Source organism: Sander lucioperca, chromosome 17, assembly GCF_008315115.2.
Source record: "Sander lucioperca isolate FBNREF2018 chromosome 17, SLUC_FBN_1.2, whole genome shotgun sequence".
Taxonomy (NCBI): domain Eukaryota; kingdom Metazoa; phylum Chordata; class Actinopteri; order Perciformes; family Percidae; genus Sander; species Sander lucioperca.
Genome location: NC_050189.1, coordinates 23209956 through 23237078, shown reverse-complemented (window position 1 = coordinate 23237078; position 27123 = coordinate 23209956). Strand labels below are relative to the sequence as shown.

The 27123-nt window shown below is 39.2% G+C and overlaps 1 protein-coding gene across 7 annotated transcripts in view; it reads right to left on the bottom strand.

The window, feature by feature from the left end:
* The window catches only part of LOC116039889 (multiple PDZ domain protein), a 52843-nt gene extending 38318 nt beyond the window's left edge, over positions 1 to 14525 (bottom strand). For all 7 annotated transcript variants that reach the window (XM_035993701.1, XM_035993702.1, XM_035993705.1 and 4 more), the window contains exons 1-11: positions 14379 to 14525; positions 11538 to 11623; positions 9735 to 9901; positions 6635 to 6796; positions 6101 to 6240; positions 5316 to 5529; positions 3837 to 3959; positions 3361 to 3558; positions 1970 to 2072; positions 1168 to 1256; positions 301 to 535 (exon numbers count right to left, since the gene is read on the bottom strand). In XM_035993701.1, the coding sequence (XP_035849594.1) occupies positions 301 to 535; positions 1168 to 1256; positions 1970 to 2072; positions 3361 to 3558; positions 3837 to 3959; positions 5316 to 5529; positions 6101 to 6240; positions 6635 to 6796; positions 9735 to 9901; positions 11538 to 11553 (1447 nt within the window). In that variant the 5' untranslated portion in view covers positions 11554 to 11623; positions 14379 to 14525. The remainder of the gene's footprint in view (positions 1 to 300; positions 536 to 1167; positions 1257 to 1969; positions 2073 to 3360; positions 3559 to 3836; positions 3960 to 5315; positions 5530 to 6100; positions 6241 to 6634; positions 6797 to 9734; positions 9902 to 11537; positions 11624 to 14378) is intronic.
* Positions 14526 to 27123: the final 12598 nt, after the last annotated feature.

The window sequence follows — 27123 nt, the reverse complement described above, 5'->3', positions numbered from 1 at the left end:
AGAGGGCTACCGTTCTCATTCTATGATAAATCACAATGTTGACATCAATTTGGACTGTATTATTGGAGTATAACTCATGTAAGTGTTTTTATTTGCGGCTGGAGAAAGCCCTGCTTCTGTATTTTAACTATATTGATAAAAGTGACTGAAATTTCCATATGGAGTCACTCATTACTACATCATGACAACTTCTGTCTGAGCCACATTTACACATCAAATGACAATTTTTTTTTTACAAGGGTGATAAGGAATGTGTTTTTGTCTATCCTCATTAAATTTCTCTCGCTTCATCCTTCGTACCTTCAGCAGCCTCCTCAGCCTTCTTTCTGTCTAGCTCCAGCTCCATCATGACAACGGCGGTGGTGGGGATGGTGGTGCAAGGGGACAGGGCGCTGACACCAGGGGTCACAACAGGGGGGATCTCATCAGGTCTGAAGTCCCGCCGGATCAGCTTAAGGTGGACTGTCTGGCTCGTGTGTCTGAGCACTTCCACTGCCTGCTGATTGGTGTATCCCTGGATGTTTACACCATCAACCTGCAGAGGGCCATCATTTGTGAGCCCATTGATTAGACGAGGGCCAGAACAGCTTGTGCTGACGTTGTGAGTGTGCTAACTTGCCATCTACATTCTTGTTTGATAGAGGTGAGATTGAAACATGAGTGTTGCACATGATTATTCCCATCTATTTTAGCCATTCACTTTATTTATTTGGATAATTTCAAGTTGAAAAAAATCAGACAATTAAGTGTTTTACTAAGTTTTTAAGTTGGGCCCAAAAGCATGTTATCATTTATGCTTTAAGAACAAAACTTAATCAGGCACACATTCACACCAATACACCAGAACAAACGATTCTGTAAGAACTGTATAAAACACAAGGCAAGGCAAATCATGTTTCAAAATGATGCAAGAAATTACACAGAGTTTAACTTCATTGTTAATGTCGTGCAGTAATGAAATGAAAAAGTTAATTGCTCAGTGTGCTAAAGAAAAAAAACACTATGAACTATCAGTTCATTGTGAATTATTCATTATCTCAAAATGACCTTGCATTGACTAAATGTGATCACTATATTAGATTATATTAAACATGCACTGCATATTTTACCTCATGCCACTGAAGACTGAATAGTAATAGCTACAAAGAGCATAATTGGGGTACTTACAGCTATTATCTGGTCTCCAACGTGAATTCGGCCATCTTGATCTACGGCACTGCCTTTTGTTATGCTCTTAACAAAAATGCCAGAGGGCTCTGAGGAGTCGGAACAAGTACAACAAATGTAAGAGATGAGGAACACAGCCATGAATCGTGACATTAAATAAGACCCAAGGAGAAAAGCAAACAGATGTTTTAGTTTGATGTTAAAAGTCAGGGTTAGTGAGCATGTTTCAATATTGTATAAGTCATGGGATGATCCCAGTGCACTTATGCTAGCCTTGAAAAATAAAGACTTTTAAGCCAAGGCCATTCAATATTCAGTTTGATTCAATGAATATAGCAGCTTATAATAAAAGGCTGTCTGTGGTCCTATTATATTGTAGCTAATCGCTACATTTTAGAGGCCAATACAAGTGAAAAGATATTTTAAAGTTGATTATTTTGGACACTTTCAGGGCAGTGATAAAAGGGGTTCTTGGGGCTAACATGTTAGCATACAATTGTCACATCCAGCAGACAACAATAGCATTCAATTGAAGGTTGTGTTTCTGTCCACCTAATGACTGTAAGTCTAACATACATCCAAAACAATAAGCTAAAAGATGCTAAAACACTCTGTAGAGTTGGATGTTAATACCGATATTACTATGAGCAACCCCTTTCATATTACACATTTAATGTATTGTTCATAGGCTAGAAAATTATTAATCATTGCAGTTTAAATGTGCATTTAGGGAAGCACGGAAGTAATTAAGCATCAATATGACAATTTAAATTAAATGATCATCTATTCTGCCATTTCTCACCTGCATTTTTATCTCCAACATAGCCAGCAATAGTGATCCCCAGTCCCTGCGTGTTCTTGGTAAGGCTCACATCAAATGCTTCATCCTCTTCTTCCTCATAGCCCTGTGAAAAGATGAATGACAGGTCAACATCCACTGATAACAAAATAAAAGTATAAGATGATTAATTTCACACCAGCAGAAAAGCAAGTGATGGCACTTCAGTCATCCGACTGAACCACATGGGCACCAAAATACCTCGTAGCTATAAAAACACAGCTAATGTTTGCATTCAAAAAGATATGGTGTCATATAATGAGTCACTGCATTTCATTCATGTTTAAATAGGAATGAGTGTTGATAATAGCCATGAAATCGCTGTTTTAAGTGCTGTTGCTGAGAAAGTAAAGGAACATTTGCTCTCCAAAACGTGAGTCATAGGAAATGTAACCTGCTCTTTTCTTTAAATTGTGTTTATTTAAAGCTGTCAAGAGTTAGAACTGATAAAATTGGAGATGAAAGACCTCAACTTTAAGTCTTAAGTGTTTTCTAATATAAGTGTATAACTCTTGAGAGTGTGTCATTTATGGTCATCAATCATCATCTCAATCATTTGTTATAGAGAAACTGCTTTGCTATACTGACACTCCAAATAATTAGGCCTGGGCGAAAAATCGATTGAATGAATTAATTTGAGTTTTTTGTCGCGGGCGATTTAAAAAATAAGTAAATCGAGTTTTTGTGTAATGGCGCATTTTTGGCTCCCCTGAGCTTCCGTAGCGTTAGTTTCACATAGCAGTATGGCAAGCGACAACAACAACAACAACATCATAGCACACATGAAACAGCAAGCGACAACATGGCTACCGGTGAGAGTGGGAAGTTTGTTCCCAAGAAAGGAATAAAATCATCTGTTGTTTGGAACTGGTATGGGTTTGCTGCGACAGACGTGGAGCAAGAGACCCCACGCTGCAACATTTGCCTAAAGCCCATCACAGTCAAAGGCAGCAGCACCACAAACCTATTCCAACACCTGAAACAGAGACATCCAGCCGAATATGAAAAATGCCAGTCTCTCCGAGACGAACAAAACCGCAGTGACCAACAAACCTTAGCTAAAAAATAGCTAACTGTAGCCGAATCCTTTGCACAAGGCACAGCATATGACAGGAAAGGGGCACGGTGGAGAACAATCACCGAAGCGGTCGCTTTATTATGTAGGGGGGGAAAATCAGAAAAAAAATCGTAAATCGAATTAAAAAAAATAAAATCGGAGATTTTTATATCTATATATATAGATATTTTTAGGCCATATCGCCCAGCCCTACAAATAATGAAATCCATTTGAATGCGACACATTTTCATATTGTAAGAATGTGTATCACATTTCTGAGGGAAACAATCCCTCTCACCTGTTCATTGACAGTGGGGAGCACCACAGGCATGACAGCAGAGACGGAGGGATTCTCATCCACAGGGCCCCTGGTAACCACCAGCTTCACCCTGTTGCCACACTGCCTGAGGACTTGGGCCACCTGTTCGCTGCCCATGCCGTGCAGGTCAGTGTCTCCGATTCTCAGGATGTGGTCCCCACTGCGCAGGCGGCCATCCTGAGGTAGAAAAAGTATGCTTTCTGACTAAGTCTGTGTAGCTTCAGTAGAATTCAAACCCATAATGACAGTACCAATCAAAAGACAAGAGTGACAGTTAATTATGTGCTTGCTTGCAATTCTCATTATACCTAACTGACAAGAGCCATCTCTTTAGAACATTGAAAGTGTCATAAAATACAAACAAATTGCCTTTTCATGGTAAACACTGTATTAACAACTATTAACAATGCTAAAGCAAATTCCCAAATAAAGTAGGGATGCATTATTGCAAGCACCTGATCAGCTATGCCTCCAGGAAGGATGGTTTTGACGATAACCCCAGTGGTCTTTCCTCCCACAATACCGAAGCCGAGACCGGTGCCGTCGTTGACCAGCTCAATTGTTTCCACGTGCTGCCACTAGGCATCATAAAAGACAAGAAACAATAAAGCTAATAAATGTACTTTTGAACAAAAACCTCTCTTTATTCAACCATAAACGTTGGTGTTTTCACTGAAAATATAGTGTTGTCCAGTGTCATATAAGAATAACTTTTAATCAGTAGTTGTAGCAAAGTTTTATTTTTTCCTATAAGAAACTGTGTCTGCTGTTGTCACATTTTACTGCCATGCTGGATTGATGTTGGCTATGTGTATGTGTGTGACTGTGTTGCATGTGTGTTACACTCTTATGTCAAGGCAAGCATGTGTGTGTAGTTTTTTGTATCATGTCAGATCGTGTACCTATTCATCGTTCCTTGCAGAGATCAGTTTGCACAATACTTGTCCCAAAATTAGCAAGTGGGCGTGCAAGTTTAAAGGGGCGCTATGCAGTTTTGGCAATTTCTTCGCCGTTTCTCGCTTTTTGTTCACAGGTTTCTCTATAGAGTTCCACCTACAGCTTGGGAATAGATATTTGGCAACGCGGTCGTAAAAACTTGTTGGCGACTCTTCCCCCCCCTCCCATCTTCTCCCTCTGGTCATGTGCATTCGTTTTCAAAGAAGCCGGCGAACGCACGGAGCCATGTCCACTCTGGTTTTTCTCGAAATATTACCCTTCTCTCCCGGGTCCATAACATTATTCTTTTTTCGTACATTGGCCTTAGAACGCTGTCAGAGCAGAAGCAACTTGCGTTTGCCAACATCAAGCTGACAAGAAACTCTGTGGCAGATAAAGTTTCTGATCAAAGATACGTACAATAACAACAGCAAGAACGCCAGGTCAGCATCGGATTTGCAGGCTTGTGTTTGTCTCAGTTCTCGCCATTCTGAAAACGCAGCTCCAATGTTTACTTGTGTCTGACTCCTCGCTCGGTCAGTCTGCCGTTTCCTCTTTCTCTGTTCATCCGATAATCCTTTCCTAGCTTTCTGCTTCTTTTTTGCCGGCTCAGCCATGACGATAGTGTGAATAACTCATCGCTACCTTCTTCTTATAGCTAGCCAGTTCCTGGATGGGGGCGTGTAGCGGCCATAGACGGTAAAAGAAAGTAGCGGCCTGTATGTGTGCAGTGCCATAAAACAATTCGTTACATCGCGAGACCTGATATCACGCGATACTTCCTGACGCTGTGGCCGGCGGCTCGCCGGCCGAAAGTCGCATGGTTGGTTTTTCAGCTCACAGGCGCTAGGGGGTAGCGAGACGACCACCATTCAACCCGAAAAAAGTCATATAACCATTCCAATGACTCCGAAGCTGTTCAGTTAAGGTAAATTAAGCTAACTGCATAGTTCCCCTTTAAGTTTTCATGCGTGACATGAATGAGAATGTATCTATACCGCGCTGGAGTTGGCTGACAGTGTACTGGCAGCAGAGGGCGTGCGGGACACCACGGGACTGGTCAGTTGAGGTATTGGTCCTCGTGCCACCGTGAGCTGCACCCTCTCTGAAGCACTCTGCAGGATGCCTATAGCCTGCTGGTGGGTCACTGTCTGGTCCAGGAGCTGGCCATTGATGGCTAAGATCTGGTCAGCTTCTTTGAGCTTCCCATCACTGTAGGGGAAAGAAGCATGGAGTGTCATAGTGAGAGGGAGAGAGGGGGACATAACAGAGTAAATGGTGTCAGAGCCTCTGATATTTTAACTAAATCTGCCTCTGATCAAGTAATTATTCTTTATCTGTTTCCTCATTTCAGATATAGGATATTCACTGTCTACTCATTGACAGTGTTACTTACAGTGGTCAATTGTTCTTACAATTTTTGTCAAATGTTTCTCTGACAGAAATGTACAGGTAATAATTGTACACATTTAATTATGTTCCTATTTGTGTAGCATTTTTGTTTTGTATGAAGGCACTAAATGTATACTTTTAATTTGAAGAAAACATCTAAAGCCACAGTCTAGGCAAAAAAAATATTTGCAACAAGTTGTAAAAACTTATTTTTAGTAAAAGGGCCAATTTGTAAGATTCCACAAAATCTCCCCGAACGTCCCTGACTGTCTGAAAAGGACTACTCTAACTCCTTAATTCTTCACCAAATATTGAAACACTTTCTGGAAAGTGGACTTTGTTCAAAGATATGTTTAATCAGTCTTTGCATGCCATGTTGATTGTTACATACCAGTCAGCCACACTTCCTGGTTGGATTTCCTGGATGAAGATGCCAAGCTCTCCACGGTTCTCGCTCTTTAGGCCCACCACGCTGAAGCCAAGACCTCCTGACTCTGGCTTCTGCAGGTCCACGTGTGTCACGTAGCGCCCCTGGGTTATACACACATATGCAATTTGGCTCAAGGCTGATTCACTATAGCATCAAAGCTGCAGGCAGTCGTTAGAAGTCTATTTGAAGTGTCTCAAGAGAAAAGAACGCAGAGAACAGCCTGTAGCTCTCGTCTTTGATTGTCTGTGGGTATTTGGTTGGAGTTATGAAAGACATAATCAAGGTAATCTACCTGTTTACTGATGAGGTGCTGATTTTTGTGCTTGTGTTAAAATGACCAAAACATAAAATAATGTGGTGATAAATCTACTGGGAACTAAACAACAGGCGAACAGCAGAATGTCCCATATAAGCTTAAGTTATTACATTGACATTAAACTCAAAAGCAGTGTACACACAGTACGATGATCGATTTGGCTTTACAGTGGTCTATACCTGGGCCATGGTGTGAATAAGGAGTTCAAATTCTTCAGATGCTGTCTTGCCATTGATGAGTGTAGAAGCTGATATGTCTGAGTAGGAAACATGGCCGCCATTGGGCTTGACTTCTGCTACGTGATCACTAAGGTCACTCCCACGTGACGCTGGGACACTCCCCTGGAAAAATAAAGAAATACACATGTAGTGAGTGATGTTGAAAGCAGCAGATGTTACACTGAAGAATTATTCTGATGTGCAGTTTCAACTAAATACCTAAATGTACTGTAAATGTGATGTTGTCTGATAGGTTTCGAGTTTGCAGCTAGATAACACCTTTGACTTTCTGCAACATGATCCTACAGAGACTAGTAATTACTAGTGACAATCCAACCAAAGACAATTAAAAGTTCAAACAAAAAACATGACTCATTCCTACTGTGGACGTAAACATTAAGCAAGTTTAATTTTAGACACCAAAACCCTGAAGTCTGAAACCATTGGGATGCTAGACAACTTGTTATCCCACCATGATTAGCTGGATCTATGGCAGCCTAATCCTTCAGGGTATAATGGCTCTTAGCTGATGTTCTAACAATGACTATGCTCCAAATACAATATTTCTATCATGGTGGGGGAAAAGCATCACTGGCCATCTGGATGCCTTAATATGCTTGGGTTCTAATTAGTGCAATGACTTTACTTGTGTGACAGATGAATTACATGAATGAGACAACTACATAAAATGGTGTTTTTCCAATTTCATTAGCCAAAGGGCACACTATTTATGACCATCTGAATTGGATTCAAAAGGACGGGCATAATACACAGCAGTATTTTCATAAACACTCCATTCGGCATATGGCATTGCCAAGCTAAAGCTGTCCTTGTGAACTTGTGCATTTGCATTTTGGAAAGTTGACTGAAATTTCAGTTTAGGAAATGTGTACTGTAAATGAAGACTCCTTTTATAAATACAGTCCCAGATTAGTCCTGGGAAACAAAACGCAATTGGACACATTAATGCTGCACACTGCAAACAAAACCCTATGGGCCGGGCTAACTTAGCATAGCATGCTGCTAAGTTGCTGTCCTCATGCGTGAGCTTTGTTAGCTGGGGCCTGGCTAAGAGGATTAAAGTTCCAGTTTGGTTCTTGCACATTTAAGAAATTATTTCTGCCCCACTTCACACAGCGGTCTCTTTCTCATTGGAGAGTAGGGCCTTGTCGCCATAGCGACATGGGCTGAGCAAGGTCTAACTAGCAGAGCCAAAAGACGGACAGTGTGTGTGTTTATGTGTCTGGCTCTTGTCTCACAACAAAACACAAAACACACCCTCTCTCCAAATTGATTCTGCTTAAGTGGGCCAAACAAGTGCAGTTGTTTGGAAGCTCTATAAAAACATAACGACTTGTTGCAGTTTCTGATATACGTCTCTTTACAGTGTTTACAACGTAGAATGGGTCCATTTCAAGATCCGAAGGGAATTTATGATGAATGGCTGCTTGATAAATTTTGCTCAGTAAAACAAACACATACATGAGCACACGTAGTAGGAATGTACCTCTTTTGAAATAAGCTAAATCGCCAGCACACAAAAATGCCAGCAGGGCTTTTATAATCTAAATTCCACAAGGGGTAAAAAAAAAAAAAAACTCTAGCATCCCTGCCTCCCACTGCATAACTCACATATTTTCGTCTCTATTTCTCAAATACTTACCCTGGCCCCTTTCCACTGCGACTTAAGAGCTCTTTCCTTCCACTCAAATGTTCTATTCTCAATGGAGAGAATCAGCTTGAAAAAGAGTTCCTGACTTAGACCAACTATCTCTGCTCATGTACCCATATTATGTCTGGCTCTTGTGAACCCTGACAGCAATTTGGCCATAGCAGCAACGCTATTGGGGATGGGGATTTAAAGGGGTGGGGGAGTGTGTGAGCCAAAAACAGAATCAGTGAGGTCGCCCAGGAAACAGGAAAGATAAAGGCAGTAGAAATTGTGGAGAATATGGAAAATATTCTAACCTTAATGTGTGCTACAGGTAACACAGGAGTTTCAATTTGACCTTCTTCTTGGCGATGTTATGTTTAACATGTAACCATTGACATAAGACTTCATGTCAGTCTTAAACCAGTACGTACATGCCCATATGTACATCAAAAACATTGTACCCGCCGCAGTTGTTTCTCTTGTCCGTAGCATCTGTTAAGAGCCTTCCTAATGTGATTCCACAGTCCTCTTTCTGTGCAAAACTGCATTCTAAAGTTAATGCAAGGCTTTAACAGTCTGAGTTAGTCTGACTAAGTGGATATCTTCCCAAGGTCACAGTCATTTTAGTTTGTGGGGATCTTGTGTCTGATAATGTCTTATTATTATGTCTTATTCCTCCACAGTTAAGCGAGAACACTGTTCGTGAAAACACTAAAAGGCAAGACTTTCAAAGACCAACACTTGATTTGGCTAATTTGGCAGCCTCATATTTGCTTCAGCTGAACTTTAGAATGTATTTGTGCACAGAACGACCAAGGTTTTTGTCCCCCATCACCTACATTGATATTGCTTAAGGATGGGAACTCTTTCAATGTACACGGCATGGCATTCATTATTAAGATGAAAAAAGTGAACCTATTTCTCCGAATCCATTGTAACCTAAGCAAATGCATTGTGGTTGGAATAATGCTTGGGCCTAAAGGCTAGTTAATGTATTAACATCAAAATATCACCATAGCTTAGCCATGGGAGTAGCCCAACCCCCCCCCCCCCCCCACTTCATGACTACTTCTGTTTATATTACTTCTGTGCTAACAAAGTGTGGCGCTGCCATCTGGCATTTTATAGTCATACACTAATAATGCAGAACTCTAAATAACCATAACCTTTTGATGCCCTTCCATGGAGCCTTCACAGCCTGGGAACCAAGCATCACTCATTTGTATTCAGCATTGTCATTCTAATCTAACATGTTCACAGTCTCGCAGGCCCAGGTAGGCTTACAATAATCAATACTGCATTGTTTACATGTAAATAAACACAACTTTTAATAGATAAAGTCCTATACTGTAGTTATGTTTATTGCAAGGACAAAAAGTGGACACCATGAAATCATTTTGAGTTTACCTGGTCTCTGACATGCTGGACAGACTTCTGCAAGGCGAGGATCTGGTGGAAGAGGGGGCTCTGGAGCACTGATTTGAGCAGGCTGAGCTTCTCCTCAGTGGGCACCTCCCCCCGCTCCTTCAGTTTGGCCTGGAGACGTTCCACAGCCTGCAAGGCACGCTGCGTATCTGCAAGCCGTCGCATATTTCAGTGACAGAGTGAAGGAGTGGATGCAGGGAGAAGCAGGCGTGGGAGAGATAGAGATGGAGAAAGGTGATGAGGACAGAGGCTTTACCAGTGCATGGGCAGCGATAGTGAGACAGGGAAGGGTGTTTAGACATGGCCTCATTTTTTCATTTGAGTATCCTTATTTAATTTTACTTTTAATAGTACACTTCCTGTTAAATATACAGTATTCCAGACTGCCTTTAACTTATTTCTTTATGTTTACAATGGCATGTAAATAAGCTTACTTAGCTTATGCTGACTGGTTCTCAACAGACCTAACAATATATTGAAATCACATAGCATCAGGTTTTGTATTAGAGGAAAGAAAACATGTTCTGTAGGTTTTCAAAATTGCCATGTTTCCTTTTTTGCCTTTAGGGTTAATGGTGGGTTGCGCAGGAGCATTGAATGGGTATCAGGTGGGATAAAGGAACCAGGCCCTCCACATTTTGCTTGCTGGACCCTGCATAAGCCCCACAATCCAACTCCAGAGTGGCTTGTTAGTAAGGATGGGCCAGCCCAACGTCATCTGGACAAAAATGAAGCAATTTCCGAAGCTCACCAACTGTGACTAACACCTAATAGGGCGTGCACAATGTCCAAAGCACATTTTGCACTTACAAGCTTTGTTGTTGGAACAAAGGTTGTAAACAAGCCAATGACATTGGGGTCTCAGCAGGTTCTTTTCTGTTCGCCACTGGTCCTATGCAGGTAACTGTATCATTTTCATTGCCCCTGCCTCAGTGAGCATAACCCACCAGAGTGTGGCATGTACGTGTGCGTCGCTCTGTTTGCATTTTGGGTGTGTTCCAAAAGATGGGCTCTGGAGCATAGCATCAGGATGATACTATTAAAATTGTCAAAATCGCAGGCCTAGTTTGATTCATTCAAAAAATAAATACAATACAAATACAGTTTCTCTAAGTATGAGGTAAAACATAAATTGAAATGATTTAAGCCTCAATTCTCATGCTACCATCATGCAGTTGATAGTACATAAGTACATGGTCAACATGCCAGTCTTGATAGTGACCACAGATTGCGGCTTTAAAGAAAGAAGCTGGCAGCCCCAATTTGGCTCCATTCTTGACAGTTGGACAAATAAATCTCTATGAGGACAAACATACAATCAAGTATATGGCAACATTTTCAGATATGGCAACATTGGCAGTCCACACGCCTTGAACTGAATCCAGTGCCTCTTACACTGGTTGAGAAAAACTCACAGCAGGAGCCAAATACGGATGCAGAGCCAGCAAAGACGGACACCCAACTGACTAGACCAAACCCCTCTGCAAAAAACGCTCATTTTAGATATGGAGATTGGATGGAGATGGAGGCAATATTTCATGTGTTGTCTTATCATGATAGAATTGAATGTTAACTATTGGAGACATTAAAGCTTGGGCCTGTTAAATTAGAGATAGAGGAACGAGAGAAAAGAACATTTGATGGATACAATGAATACATACTGTAGCCATATGCACAAGCAACTATCATTTCCCTAACATGTATATATGTAATCATAATAAATAACACACTGACTCAATTAGGTGTATCTGGCTGCCATAAAACAATAAAAAAAAGATTACTTACCCATTGTTTCTATCATTTTTAGAACTCCATGTGAATGTGATTTCTCCCCATTAACAGCAATTTCAAACTCTTTCCTTTTTCAGGGCCTGTAAAGAACAACACATTGGTGTTATGTCTTTTTCTCAACAATCAGAAAACATCAGCTGAACTGTTTTAATTTCCACAGCACACTGGATGCAAACAGGAAATAATAAGCTCATTCTCCTCTATTCGAAAGGTCAACATGAAAGAGAAAATGGATATATTTCAATTCCGTCGGGCCATATTTATCTCTTAAGAATGCTTCACCATAACATCACAGAGTAACCATTGTACTGAAGAACTGTAGGCTATTTACTGAGTCCCCAGCGCAATGGTGCAGGGTGTCTGTCTGAGCACACATCCACTGTAGGTTGTTAGTTCCCTTATATTTGACTTGATAGATTAACCGTCCTGGCAATTCAGATTCCTGGGACTTCATTCAGTGCACTTTGGCAGTAGTTTTGTAATATGCCAGACATGTCTGCAGCCGGCATTAAATATGATTATCCATTTTAATCCTATCAGATAAATATAGCCATATTTCTTCCTGAAACAACATTCTGATGATTAATAATCATATTCAGGTCTTATCAGTTATTTTAAAACTAGTGTAAGACCCTGCTTGCATCATAATAGGGCTGCAACAATTATTTTGATCATATATTAATCTGCCAATTATTTTCTCAATTAATCTACTAATTGTTGTATTTAAAATGTCAGAAAATAGTGAAAATGGCCATCAGAATTTTTCACAGCCCTAGGTGATCTATTGCAATAGCATGTTTTATTTAACAACAGTCATATATGACAAAGAAAAGAAAAAATCCTCAGTCAGCCTAGATAGTTGCAGATTCATTTTGTCGACTGACTAATCCATGAATCGTTGCAGCTCTAAGTCATAATTTCAGTAGCCAGTTGTAATGTAGATTTTTGCTTTTTTTCTTCAAATCAAAGGCTGCATGGACTATTATTTGTTGTGCTTCTTTGGATGAAAATATATATTAAGGTATATTGAAGGTCCTCATTCTTTCCCATCCCACTGTAACTCATTACATCTGATCTATAATATGATTGACAGTAAGTAGACTATACATAAATTCAATTCAATTTTATTTATAGTATCAAATCATAACAAGAGTTATCTCGAGACACTTTACAGATAGAGTAGGTCTAGACCACACTCTGTAATTTACAAAGCCCCAACTATTACAGTGATTGCCTCAAGAGCAAGCATTAGCAGTAGCTATTGCGACAGTGGCAAGGAAAAACTCCCTTTTAGGAAGAAACATGTTGCCATTAAATTACATACATGTCACATGCTTGAAATAACATAGGTAGTTATGTGTTTTATATTTGACTAATGCGGTTATCAATGGTGTCATGGCTGTCAACTCCCATCTTAGGAATGTCACACTTGACTTTAGAAGCATGGCATGACTCAGGGAGACATTACACGATTAAAGGAGATTGGTTAGGCCATTAAAAGCCCTATATAGACGCTCAGAATAGCTATAGTACATGTGGCAACAGGATCACCACAGCACTGGTTTGTTTATAAATGCTCATGTCATTTGATTCATCAAATGTTAATAACTTTCCACCTGACTGAGCTTCCGAAATACTGTATGTGGCCGTTTTCTTCATCTTAGACCTGTATATTATTCACTTTATTTAGTTAGTTAAATTGTCTGTACTAGTATAGGCTACATAATACATCGCTGCAGGAAAATATATTAGTGCTGCATAAATATGATTATCTTTACTACTTTATTACTGCTACTGATCCTGTATGACCCCTCAAACGATGATTAAAATGACTACTGGCACCCAGTTCCAGAGAAGCATACAGCCTATATTTCAGACTTAACAAATACACATTTATATAATATTCCAATAGGGCCTTGGGCTTTAGCAGTTAGTTTATTTCTGTAGGCTGCCCAGTAGTGGTGTAATACATTTTTTTCTGATGCTATTACAATAATATGGCTATAACATAAATATAGCCTTGGTGTTGCTTTCAGGGACATATAGCAGAGTGCCCGTTTAAATGTGTAGGACGTGTATTATGGTTCATATTCTTAAGCAAGAGCAGTTTTGATTCACTATTTAGGTAGCACATCCAGTTGCTTGGAATAATTCACAGAAGGCTTAGCTAAGGAACTCATTAGCTACTGTTACACAGTGGACTTCAACCCAAAACACGGGAGCTTTAAGGTGGCATTTACCTCCGAAAATAACAGTTGAAGTCATGTGTGAGCTTTGCCGTGACCACACATAGCTAATGATAACGGGTTGTCGTTTCATCGTGCAGTTCTTCGCCAAAATAACTGGCAATGTCGGTCGAGTGCTTATCTTATTAAAGCGTTTGCTACAATATAAGTATGCGTATTGTTTGTAAATCCAGTCAGGTTTGCTAGCTAGTATTTTGAATAAAGTCGCCAAGGCACTTGGGACAATCCGCTTTTCTCAACTCCTCCTCCACCATCTCATCCATGGAGCAAGAAAGCAACAGGCTTCCGAAAGAGAGACGGTAAAGAAGTTAGATAGTATCGCTAGCTTGGGTCAGAAAACGCCACCCGGGGCTACTTACAGTACACAGATAATACTTTATGTTTGAAAAGAGACACTAAAAGCAATGTAAGTCCCGCCTTTCTTGCTGAGTGACCCACCGCGACAACAGGCGTCTCAGAATATTTTTCTCTCATTAGCGACAATATGTAGCTAACAAAGGCACATCTCGGAAAAGCGGAAGTTGGTAATATATTCCCAAATCTTCAGTAACATGTACTCAAGCGAAACCTGTCAAAAATAATCACTTACATGGGTGTGGAGCCTTTGCTTTCCCGGCGGCCAGTATCCTATCCTATCCTCTGTTGTCCTGCGGCTAACGGCGCACTGACTGGGGCTTAAAGATGGGGCGTAGTGTAACTCGATCCTCTATGGACATTTTCAGCGACAGCGGCACCGAGACTTGAGCTGGGGCTGAAGCGCCGCTTGCTGGTTGCCCTGACACCTAGGCCTGAGATGTCAGGCCTAACTCCCAGCTTCAGGGTCAGGGCTGTGGTCAAATATAAAAATAAAAATAAAAGGTTAATGAAAATCAGACTCTAGAGGTCCACTTGATACATTGAAGGAGAAAACTAAGACATGTAGGCTACCTCTAACTTTTATAGCCTACTATCACTAATAAGATGGTTTTACCAACTGGGTAACTGTCCCAGACACCCAGGGCCCCTAGTTTAGTGTGTCTCTAGATGAAATGCTGTAGTCAGCTGTGTGCACTTAAGGGGTATTTAGAGTCGAGCTTGTATACATAATGTACAGATAGCAGGGTCAACAGGGGCCTAACAGGTTATGTTTGCTGAGGGCCCCCATATTGTGTTAATTCAACCCTTCTTATCACGGAATATTTCAGCCTAGAAAACCACTCGGACAGTTTTTAAAGGGCAACAATTGTGAATTACATTAGATATACTTTGAAGGATAACTTCTTAACATCATGCTGTTTAGTCTAAAGTAACGGAGTTAAGTCCTTAAAATTAGAACATATGGGAGTACCTGGCCTGAGTGGCCTATACATGTGACAGATGCAGTAGTGCACTGTTTACATGTCCTTGAGCAAAATGCTGATCTCCGTATCTTAACATTCATACAGAGAAATAATGCTGTCATTCTTTTTTAGACATATTGGAGTCATTGTAGGGCAAATAAGTAAGAAAGCAGACCTGAATTCCTAATGTAGGCCTATTACCAACATTGCTTCAGGGGAAATATTCTTGGCAGAATTGACACAAACTTTTGTAATGATTCTTGACCATTTTTGGTGAATCATTAACATTGGTCAGGCAAGAATTGTGCGGTTCAATCTTCTAATAAAACATGAGCGAGCCAACTCCAATACACATTTAGTTTATCTGTCACCCACATGCAGACATGGTGTAATACTGAACAAGTAAGATATCAATAATACTCCCACACAAGTACATGTAAAAGCTACATGTTTTAGACTACAAAGAATTCCAGTGTCATCAATCAACTGGTGTGATTTTGATTACAAGTAGAAAGTAAAGTATTCTTAGGCCCAGGAAGCACCTTGGAAAAGGACACAGCCTGCTGATAAAACCAGAATTTCTGTGTTTACAGGATTATGCACTCCATTTCAGGTGGCAATGTGCCATGCTTATCAAATTTCATATAAGCAGTTACTCAAAATGAAATGCATCAAATACCCACTGGGATAGAAGCTGTTGCCTATTAACTCATGACTCCGATCTAACAGCAGCAGCAACGCTCTGATTATATTTGCATCGTTTTTCCCGTCATTGCAAGGGAAAGAGAAGGATTGTGTCTTAGGTACTGGCTGGTCAGGTAGATGCCACCAAGCAGTTGATTTGCCCTTTTGACCCTAACTTCAGAACTTTTAGTTTTCATGAATCACGACCCCAGGAAGCAGGAAGGAGCAAGATCACTGTGTAAGAAGAAGTCATTTCAACAGGGGTGAAAGGGATACAAGCTGCTTTCAGAGAGCTGATACTGACTAAATCCCTTCACCATTTATATTTTCACTTCTACCTCCCTCTTATCCACCCTATAACTCCCCTCTTACTTTGACAATAAGCCACTTTTATGTGGGAGGTCTGACTCAGCCAAACGCTGAAAAAGACAAGAGATTGAAACAAGAAAGAGTGGAAGAAAAAAAATCTCAGCTCGGTGCTAGGCAGCTTCAGCAGTTTGTATTTTTATACCTGCCTGTCATGGGCCCTCAGCGGTAGACATTGTTTGAGACTCCAATTCTGTGGTAACTGGATTCATATCTTCAGTGTTTTTATCTCAACTTTGCTCCTACATCAGGGCCAGACATTCATTTAATTTGTTCATATCAATATCCTTTTTAAATGGTAAAGTTTAGTGTAGTTAAAGCTGTAGCTGGAAATGTTAGTTGGTGTATTTTGTGCCAAAAACACACACCAAATAACCTTTTATGTGGGGGCCAGTGTGAGCTCTTGTCCATGACTACAGGTGTAACTAATAACATTATCGAAGGCACTGCCCCAATTAGAGTATAGCACACGTAAATGGCATGATTAATGCTATTAGAAACACCTGTGTTTGACAGGTCAAAATGAATGGTCTGTAGATAGCTGATATACAGTACTTTGTGCCAATCACGGTCTCAAGGCTTCGCTGACACTGCTTGATTGCAATTTAGTGTGAAGATTAATAGTGAAAGTGATTATTCAAGGTTACAATGATTTAGCAACCTCTGCTATAAAAAAAAAATGAGATCACTGCTTAAAAACCACACTTTTTTTTTTTTTGGATACTGGCGAAGTATATGAAGTCATATTGTGTAATAAAGAAATACCCTGAAGGATTCAGAAATTCAGTGATTGGAAAGCTGACATTGTCTCCCTGTCTTGATTTATTGCCTATAAATCTATCAACATTCAAATAGCCTTTGAAACTATACCATCCCAATAGATATAAAAGGGTTCACATAAAGAATCAGACAGCATTATTACTAGTTTTCATACAATAGGGCATGAGAATAATGAAATAATTTTTCACTGCGGCTGCAGCTGGGCGACTGCATGTTGGGTCAATGGTACTGAATGGCATACAACAAGAAAGAACAACGTAAGGTTTAGGGGATTTAAACATTTGAAAACTAAAGATTTTACTGATACTGGCCCTACAGGGAATTCTAGCTTTGTGTCAGCTGATCTCCGATGTCACAGGATTGAAAATTAAGAGTTTGGCCTGATAGCGTTGTAGAGAAAAGGTGTTTGGAGTTTGAATGTGCAGATGAAAGTTAATGCCAATCTAGCGTCTACTTTCAGATATTTTGGAGACTATGTTGGCCACAAAAAGTTTGATGTGGAGCGTTGTGTCAGAAGTCATGAGGTCATCAAAATCAATCAGCTTCTGCCTCTTGGGAGCAGTGATGTGCACACCAAATGTCATGCCAATCCAGACATGGAAATAAAATCAATTGTGCACATTCTGTGATAACTACTGAACTGTAACCGTCCATTTTTCTGGTATTTAGCCCTGATGTAGGACTGAATTGTCTTAATACATAAGTATGAAAGCTGGGTTTCAGTCTTCTAGATTATTTAACGTTTTTCCTTATTTTTTAATAAAGTTAATAAATGTAATAATTAAAGAGTCCTATAAGATTCATCCTCTCCTCAAGACCACTGTGTGATTAAAAAAAAAAAGGTGTGGCGGAGAAAGTGCAATTGAGGACATTTTCCGTCAGCTGTGCGATTGCTTGCTATAGGTCTTTGATTGCTAACCTGGCATGGTAGCTTAATACGAACAATTGCCTCAATCTTCTTTTCAAGTTTCTATAACATCACATTCAGAGGAAATTACAACCTGCATCACATGAAAGAGCTTTTAGAGCACTTATCTGACCACAGTATATCTGACAGCTGAAATTAGGGCCCTAAAGCTTATATTCAACACCGTGGCGCTCTATATGTCCCACGAAGTCGAGAGCTTTTGAATGCACCCTGAGTCACAACAGGTGAGGTGAGCAGCAGTGAGGATAATAACAGTGTTTGTAAATGTTGGGGGGAAAAAATCTGACAAATGAATGAAAAGGAAGGAAGAAAGTTCAGATTTGGTTAATTTACCTAATACCGCAGGTTGTTCCTCTCATCTAATCATTGGCTATATATTTGAGACTGCATTGATGAATATATTCAAGTCACAGAGCTATAGCATCTGTTTTTGTCAAAGATAAAATACAAGCCAGACTGAAAAACACCGCAGGTCACTTAGCCTAACTGCTGTTTTGAAGACTAATCCTGGCTCCTCAAAGACTTTTCCATCTGGCTGCAAAAATAAATATTCAGTGAGCTGCAAATTAAAATTGTGTAAAATGTGTAACCTGCTTCTCAAATTTCTCTTTCTCAGCCGAACAAAGATGGTATCTGGAAGTGGCATCATATTTCCATTTATCTATATTATACAGTATATAATCTTGAATCTGCCCCCAGAGTCATCCTCTATCTCTAACCTTGCAAATATCTGGTTGAGATCTAGTGACTGCATAGGCCATATGAGTCCATCTTTATTTTACATGATAATGAGCTAATAACGCTAATTGTCCAGCAACTCTTAGCAACCAAATTGAAGTGCAAGACAGAAAGTAGTATTTGGGTGGATTAAACCTTTAAAATTATAAATATTTGGACAGAAAATAGTATTTGTAATACTGCCTTGGTTGCACTTTTGCTGTCATCCAATTTTCTTGGTAGCGCTGTCATAATAAAACTGGGGTCCTATAAATGCGGGACAGCCCTGAAACTGCAGCTTCCTCTTTTGCAGGAACATAATATTGCAAAACTCGCAAATCATAATTGTTCCTCAGATCTTCAAGCTTGGTTATTCATCAACAGTTCAATCAGCTTCATTGTAAGAGAAATCAAATGAATGTATTAACATGGTGCACAATAATGTTGAAGAAAGAAAGCCTTTGACCCCCATCGTGACGTCATTATTTTAGTGATTTCCAGGAATATTCCCCTTGATGGAGTCTGCTGATGTTTGCAGGTTTGCCTTCTTGGTTTTGCATGTTAGCATGCTGACAGCAATCAATTTAAAATACAGCTGAAGCTTATGAGAAAATATGTGGTTTTGCGAGTATTTGCAATACTTTCATGGTAATCCATTCAATATTTGTAGAGACACCTGCAGCTATTGTGAACAGTGCTACACCAGCACAGTCCATGTTAAGTTGCTAAAGTGTTCATGTAACTAGCTTTGTGTTTCACATGGCTAATAGGCTGCATGTAAGTACATGTGTGCAGTGACATTTCCCTTCAGAAAATATAATACATATTTTGAATCCAGCTAGTAATTAATTTATTTTTAAGATGTCTTTTTTTTTTAATTACAGTATGACAGTGGTAGAAATAATTATGCAGTGCTGATGTTCCGTAACTCAATAACAACACTTTGGAGTCCTTCTTGTATCCAATAAATAGCAAATTATTTTACTTATAAACAAAGCTTATGGTAACAGGCATTTGAAAAATTGCCAGACTTTTTTAGCTAAAGTTACAGTGATGTAATGGTGTGCATCTGTTTCATTTCAACTTTTTTTAAGGACATTTTCACACTAAACTTTAAAGAGAAAGTGTCACAGTGAGTTGTGGATGCCTGTCATGGTGATAAATAATGTAGTGTTGTTTGTGGAAATGCTTTTAATTGCTGAGCAAGAGGCTGCCATGCTGTATGTGTGACAGGGTGGGGGGGAAAAGTGTATCTTGGCAAGAATCAGGTTTGAATCAAGGTCTGCTTGTCTGATCTTCCATGACCACCTGCATACTGTTGGGCAACCAGCAATTCTAGACAGCCAGTTGAATTCAGGATTGATAAGGACACAATACATTATTGTGATGATGTACTACAGCACATGAGTGTGTCAGAGAGTTGTCGAAACAAATATATTTCACTAATTATAGTAAATACTATTGGATTAGGTAACCATCCCTGTTTTTTTTATTGTCTTTTTTTGTTTCGTTTATTCACATCATCATATAATACTGTAATTACTTATAACATCTGAAATATATGTTATTAAGACACGTCATATCAGAGTCCTCGACTTAATTCCGTTTAATTTCAAGGGTTAAACATTTCAGCAATATGAATTTACAACACACACACACTGTTAATTCAGTCCTTTTTCATAGAAGACATTTGCTGTCACAGTCACAGTAGAAAAAGCCCAGGTGTATAATGAATTCAGTGATGGCGGAATTCCATTTAGCTGCTTTGATTTTATGTTCCTGGTATTGTGCATGCTTGCTTACTGACATTCTCGCTGGAACACTTAAATAGAACAAAGCCATCGTTAGTGTTATTAGGATCACTTGTGCTTTTCCTACTATAAGCCAAAATGTAAAAAAAACATGTTAAGTTGTTGGCAAATGTGTTAGCAACAGTTGCCTAATTACACATGCAGCAGAGGCGGAGCAAGATTACAATTTGTTTGGAGTAATGTTTCTGGTCACCTAAATGTAGGCCGTAAATCCAATATTCACAGTCCTATTATGTCTATTCTGCTTGGGGAAATATCTGGATGTTTCTCTGCTAAATGCTCCAGTAACGCTAGTTGTTATCTTGTTTGTTGTTTAGTTCTGGGCAGGTAGTTTACAGTCAATCTTTAGACTTTTATACAGCTTGCTTCTGTGGCTGGAACTTAATAGTTATTCCTGCATATGCACAGACAGTTGCCCATGAATTTATAAATTAAAAATGCTAATACAGAATACTTGATTGCAAGAGATGATTTAGCTTTGTAAAGTACCAGCTAGCTAGCTAACAGAACTAAAGCTAGTGTTATGTCATAGTTAAAGTCCTTCAGCATTTTTGGAACTTGCACTTAGTTAGTTGCTTTCTTTACAAGTGTTAGACGATTACTACCAATATCATGTTTATGGGTGTAGAGTATGTAGTGTTAGCTTAAGTTTGCTGGATATAGGAGAATATTAGTAACGTTAGCTAACGTTAGCATACAGACTGGAAGCATGGGAAAACTATAGGTAACAGCAAGCTCGCTCTCCCCAAAGTTAAAGGGACTATATACGACATTCAGAACATTATAGCAACAAACAACTATTTGCTATGTAAACATGTAGTGGACTAAAATAACTTAACTAACAGACTGGAGAGTAATGTTGGTATTTTCATGAGGCAAGTAAGCAAATAAGAGTATTTCCTAAAATGTTGATTACTTCCTTTCATAATCAGTCAAAGCAATTTGCCAAAACATAAGTCTCATTACAAGTCATGAAGGGAATTATTGATTTTCAGTTCTTTTCTCTTTAGACTGTTCCTGATTGCATCCCCATATTTGATGGCAGTTACTACACTTCAGGCTCTCTAAAGGTAAGGAATGTGTCCTATCTCCATATAGTTCACTGATAATTGAACATGTATATTGTGTACTAATCTTTGTATTGGCCAAAAACAATGTGGATAACATGTCAGAATCGCAGAAACAGTAGTCGCCCACCACATCTTTTGCTTTCCAGTGATCTCATTTCAATTCAAAATGTGGTGAAATCCATCCAACCAATGAGAACTCTGAGTGCAACTAGCAGAAACTGTTCACAATAATGTGGGTTGAGGAAGTCTCTTTTTAGCTCAAAGCTCCAGTCTTTGCCTCTGTATATGCGCTGCTGTGTTTTTTGCTGCAGTTATTTTTCAGTCATGTGGGGGTTTAAACACAGCAAAGGTCAAACCCAAATCTCAAGGAACACACAGATACACTGTAGGTGTACAGTATATGTCATTAATAATTATATAATATTGCTATAACTTTATTATTTAAAGTGATTTAGATATATTTGACATATTTACACATGCATGCTAACACAGACAACGTTTTTTACTATGACAGACACACTGACTAGCTCCCACTCTTCCAATAGAGGAGAGAGATTAATTGATCCGGCTTTTAATTTCAGTACATTGAATTATGCACTCATATTTTTGAGTTTGTGTCGAAATCATTATACCGCTATTCATTAGGACACAAATTAATCTAAAGTGGATGGCAGCCAATATTCTGATAGGGGAATTGTTCTTGTCGATTTAATTATTCATAAAATTCTATTAGGGCTGACTTCAATATGTCTTAGTCATCATATAGAATTTAAAAAGCAAAACTTTGACCTTGATCCAAAAAGAGGCTAATACGTACATGGACATCCACACACACCAAGACAATCAATCATGACCAGCTTGTTGGACTGTACTACAGTATGTAAACTGACTTGTGACAGTGTGGGGTTCTCGGCCAGCTTTAATAATTCTTGTTTTGGGCCATTTTAGTCATAAACTCAGTTATAAGTCAACTGATTCTACACAACAGCATTAGTTAATTATCTAATTTAGCTGTATTTCTTTCTTAAATGTGGGGGATTGATTTAGCCTTGTTGCTAAAGGTTATTGCTAAAAATTGGAATATTCCCTGGTTGAAGAATTAAAGCAGCAGTGGGTAAAAGAAATGTAGGTGTTGCTTGGTGAAGTTTATTGCAGCTGATGTAATGTTGGATGTAGGAAGGCATGTCGTGTCCACTGACTGTGGGTAGTCATGTGCGTGCACGCACTGAAGTTAAATACAACCAACTATTCAACACGTTAACATCTACAAAATGGGTATATTAATGCAAGATAAGTTGTATAGATAGATGCCTAATTGTGCCAACTTTTACTTCTCAACTCAAATCATATTATGTTTTCACTTTGTTTGAAATGATTTGTTTTAACCATAACAAAGTCAAATTTAAAGGACAGGTTCAGATTTTCAAGTGTAATACAGTTCTCACATGCTATATCTTAGAGTTACTTATTCTTCTTTCTGGCCATGAAGCAATTGCTTTGCTTGATCAACTACACTGAAAGAAATGGAGACAAAAGGTAGTGTAACAACGCATTATGTAATAACAACGCATTATGTAATAACAACGCATTATGTAATAAAACGTCAAAATGTAATGAATGTATACTTCAAATTTATTACATAATGGGTTCAGGTTTTTATTACAAAATGCGGCAGATTATTACATAATGAAGTGAATATTTATTACATTTTGACATTTTATTACATAATGCGTTGTTATTACATAATGCGTTGTCACAGGCACAGTCCCCATTATGTGCAAAAATGGGTCCTTAAGTTTAGCCAACGCTAATATGAGGCTTCAGTTTGGCACTCTGAATTTGCCAAAGTTGCGTATAAATGTATTGCTAGTGATTCGTCTTGGCAATGCAGCTAACTAGATTTATCCCTTTTTTTTGTTGAGCCGTGGCTCAGCAAGGAAACGACGTCCCAGGAAACACAAAGAGGGATGGAGGGAGAGAGGGAATTTGTCACTATAAATGCGGCAACTTTTAAAGACCACCACTTAGTTTTGGCAGTTAAGACTGCTGAAGCCTTATATTAGCTTTGGTTGATCTTTGAAATGCATTTTTTTAATGAAAAAATGGCTGTGGATTTTGTCCACTGTGTAGTCGCGGCAATTGGGGATCCCAACACAGCCAGGATGCGGAGGATGTTTAGGCTTACCTTACAAGGATTTCTAGTAACAGTGTGAATTATGACTCTTGTCCGTCAGGAACAGAGGCAGAGGTAGTCTGACATTGTTGTTAGTTGCAAACCCTTTCCGACAGGGAATCAAAGTGGATGGAACAGCTCTGGCTTGAGTAGGAGATCGTTGCTTGTGGCAGGTGACGCTGATTTCATTTTACCATGACCTGGATATGTCTTTTCCTAACCTTAAAGGTCCCATGGCATGAAAATTTCACTTTATGAGTTTTTTTAACATTAATGTGAGTTCCCCTAGCCTGCCTCTGGTCCCCCAGTGGCTAGAAATGGCGATAGGTGTAAACCGAGCCCTGGGTATCCTGCTCTGCCTTTGAGAAAAAGTAAGCTCAGATGGGCCAATCTGGAATCTTCCCTATATGTCGTCATAAGGGGAAAGGTTACCTCTCCTTTCTCTGCTTTGCCCATGGCAAGCTGGTCAAGGCCACACCCCCACCCCCACCCTCCACCTTGCCCGCCCTCTCTCCTCCTCAATAGCTACAGACAGACACAGAAATGGCACATACTAAGTAAAGCTCATTGTGGGACTGGCTCTAGTGGCTGTAATTCTGCACCAAGGCTGAATTTCGGTAAAGAGACTTCAGATACAGTATTAGGGGACCACTAAGGCCTATATAAAAGCATCCAAAAAGCAGCATGTCATAGGACCTTTAACAAAGTAGTTCTACTTTTAAACATAACCAGGATTGTTTTATACAATAAACTTGCATCTAGCACTATGCTAATTATCATTTTGTACTGTAGCCCTCTTTTCTAAGCCAAGTGCACATCCACACAGTTCCCCACAAACAGTTGAAGAAGAGTGTCTAGTTGTCTAAGCACTTTAAGCACTGCTGCATATGCAAGTGTCAGCACTGTGAAGATGATAATTCCTAGGCTTGCTAGCATGGCTAAACAGGGAAAATGGCTTCTACATTATTCGATTCACTTTGCACAACAACTGTCCCCATAAGCCTTAATTTTCCTGAACAGCTTTATTTTTGGCAGGAGTTTCTTACAACAGCATGGTGAGTAGCTGTACAGAGGTTTTATGGTGCTGTGCATCACTTTATGGTGTTCAATTATGACTGTGTCTCAGATGCTTAACTCTCTGCATTTAGTAAATCCATTGTTGGCAGCTGGAGATTTAGCATTAGCATGTTACACACATTATTATACCTATTGCCATGAACTGAAATGTTGGTGTTTACAAGGAAATAGACATTGAAACGAGTTTTCCATTATACAAATGACTTGGCTTAGAAACTATGTTTTACATTTTTCCTCCTTTCCTTTTGCACATTTTTATTCACTAACATTTTATAGTGTTTAGCTTGTGGCATACAATTACAAAAGCAAACAAAAGAAAACTGACTATTTCAATTCTTTATTTTATTTTAATTATTTCTTTTTTCTTAGTTTGTTAGAAGGAAACACTAAGTTTGTGAAACCCAATACATTCTACTTTAACTTTGTGAATACAACATGTAGTATGCATCTTTTAGAGTTGATTGATGCATATTGTGTCTTCCACAGCACCCAGACACAAGCACTCACAAGCTGAGGGTAACAGCAGAGTACGGTGAAAATGATCTGTGGGTCCATCTGTATGAGCAACCTCTTTCACATACAGGTAGTCATTAAGTCAACTCTTAATCAAAAAGCATTGATTATAGCAGTTGTAAATCAAACCATGGTCCAATTTATGGAAACATTTTTAATTGATCTGTCCCCGAATAAGGGTTATTGTAATGAAATAGGTTTCAAAGCCTGTTTTTCTGTTTGTATAATGACGAGTGTGCTGTGTGGGTGTTGACTTTGATTTAGTCAAAATACTTCACCTCCAAAATTGAACTCATAATTATCTTGCAGTGTAGAAGAGGCATATGTCATTTGTAAAATTCCTGGAAGGGTACTTTATTTGAATTGAAAGTTGTTTTATCTATTAGAATTAGCATGAATAAATCTGATCCAGCATGAAGTGGGGAACAAATCATTGTGAGGAACCACTTATTGTAAATAGTAGACTGGCAATAATAGAATAAAAGGTATTAATGTTGCTAATGGGGGTATTTTATAAGCATAAAATCTGACGTGTTTGATTTCTCACAGTAAGCCATTCATTGCCATTAAACTGTTGTCTGATCAGAGCCTTTTCTTTGTTTTACAACTAAGAGTTCCTAATACTGACTGAACGTACTGAATAGAAAAAACATTTATTGTTGATGAGCTTCATGATTTTTGATTTGGAGTTTTAGCTCACATTCCTTTCCCATCACTTTCATAATTTACTGTCTTTGTCTGCAATGACACTATAGTAGGGTCTAACTTGCCCTTATTTCAATGTTTTTGAAATGCTTTTCTATTTTAATGGATGACATGCAACGCTTTTTATACTGTAACCATGAGGAGTGTGTTATTCAGAAGATAAAAAGGAACGGATCCTATTAGTCTGTAGGCATCTGCATCTCCAGTATTGGTGCAGTCATGTTACTGCTAATGTGGATACTCTTATTTTGTAGTTCTTGTATATTTTATATTTTATGTAGGCTAGTCGAGATGGCAGCAGTATATTAAGGTGTCGCTTTGAAGCTACTTGGTTTATGCGAGTGTAATGGCAGGCAATGCTCTACCTGGAGAAATCCATTTGCATCGGGGGTGTATGGAAAGCAGTGCCAGGGAGAGATAACGCTGCATCTTTTCAAACACAGGCAGCCAGTTATTTTTCATTGGGGCGTTCAGGAGTTCAAGGTGTTTCTCAGACAGGAAAGAAGCTCAAAAATGTGCTTTACCAGGTCTGTGTTTGCATGGGATCATTAGTGGAGCACTGGGTGAGTGATTGGATGATTACTTATTATTGGGTGATTGTAATTGGGATTATTAAAGTGATTAATTGGCTATGGGGTGATTGAGAGATTGAATGCTGGCTGGCTCCAGCTGGAGATGTGCAGCTGGTGCAGCGTTCAAAGGTCATCAGAAAAAATTCTGTGTGTATTTTTTTTTTAGCCCATTTTTAAATTGTTTTACAGTCAAAGGAACAGCTGGAATGATAGTAGATGTGGTGGAATAAGAAGATGGAGCTTCAACAGCCTCCAGCAAATTGATTAGTATGAATAACCTGGCTTCTGGCTTCCAGCAAGAAAAGGGACTGTGAACTCTTCTTTGAGGACATATTGTAAAAAGAATACTTGAGTGTATCATTCCCTGGAGAATGCAGTTTATTAAATTGATTCACTTTTTACACCTGCAGACATCTTGGATTAAGCACGTGTGGCATTGTAGCTGCCACACCTAAAAAACAGTGTTTGGCATGTAGAGTCATCAACTCAAATCTCAGTTCTTCATTCATACTAAGTTCTTTATTTGGCAGTTCTTATACTAGTTGCATTTTCAAGAAGCATCGAATCTTTTGAGAGAGAGAAGCAGTGGATTTCGCATAAATGTTGCAGCCATGGGCGC